The sequence below is a fragment of the Saccoglossus kowalevskii genome, chromosome 9, assembly GCF_978046115.1.
Source record: "Saccoglossus kowalevskii chromosome 9, keSacKowa6.1, whole genome shotgun sequence".
NCBI classification, from domain to species: domain Eukaryota; kingdom Metazoa; phylum Hemichordata; class Enteropneusta; family Harrimaniidae; genus Saccoglossus; species Saccoglossus kowalevskii.
Genome location: NC_140649.1, coordinates 35,873,808 through 35,878,929, shown reverse-complemented (window position 1 = coordinate 35,878,929; position 5,122 = coordinate 35,873,808). Strand labels below are relative to the sequence as shown.

General features: G+C 38.8%; 1 protein-coding gene across 1 annotated transcript; it reads left to right on the top strand.

Annotated features, from left to right (window-relative positions):
- Positions 1–2,850: 2,850 nt before the first annotated feature.
- Positions 2,851–4,566, top strand: LOC146739180 (medium-chain acyl-CoA ligase ACSF2, mitochondrial-like). Its single transcript, XM_085504083.1, has one exon. The coding sequence runs from the start codon at positions 2,851–2,853 to the stop codon at positions 4,564–4,566; it is 1,716 nt and encodes a 571-aa protein (XP_085360209.1).
- The last annotated feature ends 556 nt before the right edge of the window (positions 4,567–5,122 follow it).

Below are 5,122 nucleotides of genomic sequence, written 5' to 3'. Positions count from 1 at the left end.
AACAAATCGATAGATTATTAATTATTATTAATGCATATCGTCCTTCTTGGGACATCAACAAGATTCTCCAACCAGGCCGGTCCTGTGCCAGACGCTCCACTTCTCTCCAGGTATAAGCCCAACCTCCGGACATCAGCCTCTAGGTCCCGTCGCCGGAGATTTTTCTTGGACGGCCCCTTTTCCTTTTGCCCTGTGGGTTCCAGCTGAGTGCCGACCTTGTGATGTTTTATGAACGTGGTCTTTCGCTCATATTTATGAAATAATCGTGGTCCTTCGCTCATATTTATAATATAAACGTGGTCCTTCGCTCATATTTATAATATAAACGCGGTCCTTCGCTCATACTTATAATATAAACGTGGTCCTTCGCTCATATTTATCACGTCATTGTGGTTCTTCGCTCTTATATATTATATAAACGTGGTCCTTCGCTCATATTTATCACGTAATCGTGGTCCTTCGCTCTTATTTTTAATATAATCGTGGTCCTTCGCTCATATTTATCACGTAATCGTGGTCCTTCGCTCTTATTTTTAATATAATCGTGGTCCTTCGCTCATATTTTTAATGAAAACGTGGTCCTTCGCTCATATTTATAATATAAACGTGGTCCTTCGCTCATATTTGTCACGTAATCATGGTCCTTTGCTCATATTTACAATATAAACGTGGTCCTTCGCTCATATTTATAACGTACTCATGGTCCTTCGCTCATATTTATAATATAAACGTGGTCCTTCGCTCTTATTTATAATATAATCGTGGTCCTTCGCTCATATTTTTAATAAAAACGAGGTCCTTCGCTCATATTTATAATAAAAACGAGGTCCTTCGCTCATATTTATAATATAATTGTGGTCCTTCGCTTTTTTATTATTTTTGTAAATTTAATCGCTACTGCATAATTTGTGAACATATGCAACGTATAACAACGTAATTCGTATCAGCGTTTTATAGTCATTACACCTGCTGAAGTCCTTCGGTCTTTCGGTTAGGTCCTTCTGTCCTTCGGTCCTTCGCGGTCCTTCGTTTTAGTGAGTACCACCGATCTGGGTAGATATAATAATAGAAACCATTCACCACCACCAGTTGCCAATATTAATGTACGTCCACACGACCACGATACACCAGTTCACGATTACCAAGCCAAAGTTGATATGCCGTCACTCCTTTCTGTTCCATTCAGCAAAGGAAAAAACACTGAAACCAATAAACTCGTCCTGTCTGTACACAGATATAAACGTAAATCTGTTGTACTATAGTCTGGTTCTGCAACATAAGCAAGGTGACGAAGAGCCTGAAATGCCCTTACAAACTCGCCACGTCTACCACACAACTCGCATGATACACAAATACCCACACCACACGATGTACAAAGCAAATACAATACTTGGCTTGGCTAGGCTTGAACCAGGGTTTGGCCAATTATATTTATAATGTATCTCGCATTTACATAGCGGAAAACTAGACCGATTTCAGTTTTCTACAACAAATGGACAAAGGTCATCAAAACGAGAGACAACATTCAAACCACAATGTCTTGCTTTTTTACCAAACTTAACTCAAATTTGTGAAAATATCTCTGAGAAAGAGGTAGAACACTTGTGAAACAACAAACGAATAGTCAGTCAGTCGGCCATTTAAAACTAAAACATCATTAACTCACTCAAGATTTTAAATGGTTCATCCCTTACTTGTTGACCTCAATCTGATATCGCTTTGAGGTTAAATACATAGTGACTCCAAGTTCATATACCTATGTTTGTCTTGTCCGTGCATTCGTACAAATCAATGTAACTCATCGTCCGGATTAAATAGATAAGATCAGCCCTTTTGATCAAGTGCAGCTTGTGATTCACAGGATACTTTGAAACAAGTGAAACAGGTGAGACCGTGAAGGCAGGTTTTATGTGTACGACTGGCGATGCGTTACTTGTGCTCGGTTGAGAGAATTGATTTAGGATACACAGTATAGTTGTAGTTATTAGATATGCCATTTACTATGATGGTTTAAATCGGTAGATATATTGCAATATGTTGACATAAGTTGATTGTCACATGGTAAACTCCGGGCTACGCATGAAAATACATTTGATTGGACAACAACCACTAATCAAGACGGATGGGCGACCGACCGACCGACTGACGACGACCTAGAACGAGATCGCCCTACAGTGGCGGGGGGGGGGGGGCAAATCATGCTGAAACCCTTGTATGTCAGCAAAATTTGCCTCTGGAAATAGCGTTTCAGTGGGTCTAGATTTCAATATTGAGCAGATCTAGCCCCCCCCCCATGCACAATTTCGTGCCGCCGCCTCTGCCCTACAGTATGGCTATAGTAGTTTTTTTGAGTGCCTGTTAATGGGGCAACTCACAATCACTGCCAAAACGACACAACATCAAAACAATTGAATGTTAGATTACGCTTGGCAGCCTATTTCAAAATAAACCATGATGAATGGGGCTTTGACGGTATTCAATTGGAGTGACCTCACTCCATAAAAAGCCATACAATTGGAGTGCATACTAGTAAATAAATAAATCAAGAAGTCTTATTTGAATCTGCACAGATGGCTTGTCCAAATGGCGGACCAGATCTGGTTGAAAGCAAGAAATACACTTAAAACTTATTGTTTTCATTCTCTGTGATCTATGAACTAATCTAGTTCAGCTAGTTACACAGAACAGTTCCTGTGATCATCCCGCTCTGTGGTAGCCTGACAAGGTCGCGTGAGTTGCGCCCTCCACGATGCCGCTCGGCCGGTGAGGGCGCCACTCACAACTACATATCAGGTCAATAAACATGTTATATTTCTCTTTTTTTACAGTGTTAAACCAGCAGATCACATCATGTTGACAGCAAAAATAAACAAGAGTTATTACCACTCAACTTCCAATGTTCCTCTAGCAGCTGTTACCGTTAAAGATATGCTAGATTCTGTTGTGGAAAAAATACCGGATAAAGAAGCATACGTGTTTCCAGTTGAAAAGATACGCCTAACATTTGCAGAATTACAAAGGCAAGTGAACGCCTTGGCAACTGGGTTTATCAACATGGGGTTGAAACGAGGGGATACGCTGGGTATCTTGTCGTCACGTGCAACTGAATATGTATTGGTGCAGTTGGCCGCTGCACAGATTGGAGTGATCTTAGCAAGATTCCACATTGGCTTACCGCACAGTATGCTGGAAAATGTTATATTGAAAAGTGAATGCGTTGCTCTGGTAGTTGGTGACAATCATGACGATGTCTACAATCAATTAATGAAAATCATACCAGATTTGAAAACAACAGATTCAGGATTACTACCTATGACGGGAAAGTCTAAACTGCAATTTATAATTACCAAGGTAGCGGCATCTGGAGGCAGATGGAAATCCATTGACGATATCATGAATAAAAGCAACATGGATCCTGAGAAGGATAAAAAGCTATTAGAAGAAACTAGCAAAATGGTTGAGTTTGGTGACTTGTATACGATTTTCTACACATCTGGGAGTACTGGGCCATTGAAAGGCACTCTTCATAGTAATGAAGCTCTTCAAAACATTTACATGATGTGTGGAGACAGATATGGATGGACGAAAGATGACATTCTGTTGTCTGCATGTCCTTCATTGTCTCATGTTGCCGCAGATGTGGCTCACACGACCCCACTCGTACTTGGGTTGACATCAGTCATTCTCTCCCCTGGTGCAAACATTCAAGACAACGTTTCTGTTATACACGATGAACGTTGTTCTCTACTTTTTGCTACATATCCTGGTCTTTATAACATGTTATATTCTGGTAATGTAGAACAGTATAATTGCAATTCTGTTCGCCACATTTTGACTGGTGCTAGCATAATTCCAGCAGACTTCATTCAGAAAATAAGCACGATATTTCAGGCTAAAGTTTTAAATACATACGCATCATCTGAAGCGTTGGCAGTCAGTGGAATAGATCCGACGGATGATGGAAAAGGAAGTTTCGATAATGTTGGACGCCCATTTAGTCACACCGAAGTGAAGATAGTGGATACAAATGGTAAAATCGTGCCGATCAACACGCTTGGTGATCTGTTTATCCGCAGTAACTACGTATTCCGCTCATATATACACGATGAAGATAAGACGAAAAAGGTCAAGAGTGTGAATGGATGGTATAAATCAGGTGACATTGCTAAGATTAATAGCAATGGCTATATAACAGTTGTTGGAAGAAATCAGGATATCATAATGAAAGGGGCACAAACAATGTATTATGCCAGCTTAGTGGAGTCAATTTTAAGTCATCCCAACGTTAAAGCAGCTTACATTGTACCTGTACCAGATAAGGAATTGCAAGAAGATTTCTGTGCTTGTGTTTCGTTGAATGGAAACACTGTGCTATCGGGGGACGAACTAAGAGACTTCTACGTTGCCAATATTGCTATGAAAGATTACATTCCAAAGTATGTGATGGTATTTAATGATTTCCCGAAAAACGCAACTGGTAAAATTGACCAAATTGCTCTGTCCCAGGAAGTGTTTATCAGTTTAGGTTTGGATACAGACTGGCTTGTTCACGGCAGAAAGGCATAACATGTTTCAAAGTAACTGAACTCAAATGACATTACTAGTAGATAAGATTACGAGTGTGACACGCACTCCACCACTAATATTATTTATTAATGTCGCCACATTTTTGGGTTTGCGAAGCCTCTGCAAACATATGTGCATATGCCATACTAAAAGGGGAGTTTGTAGATAGTTTCCATTAATGTATAATGACAAATCTTTAGACAATATTTTGAGAAAAAAAATAACAGAAATAATATCCTTATATATAGCATATTAAAGTGCTACAATTATATTTAATATAGGTCTTATAATAATAGATGATATATTATTCTTTGTTAGTGGAAAAATATAAAAACGATAAAACATTCTATTGCGATTATTCACTTTCAAATATGCAAGACTTTTTAGAGAAAATATAATAAAATTTGTGTAAACAGTGTTTAGAAAATCATTACAAAAATAAAGTATAATGTAAATTAACGTATGGGAATGAAAGCCACGGTACCATACATACATACCAGTAATTGTGCACACATATGTTATTCAATTTTCATTTATCCTATTATTTCCTATTATA

What these genes read in the sequence shown, in the direction of transcription:
- LOC146739180 (XM_085504083.1), top strand. Translation starts at nt 2,851, where the DNA reads ATGTTGACAGCAAAAATAAACAAGAGTTATTACCACTCAACTTCCAAT.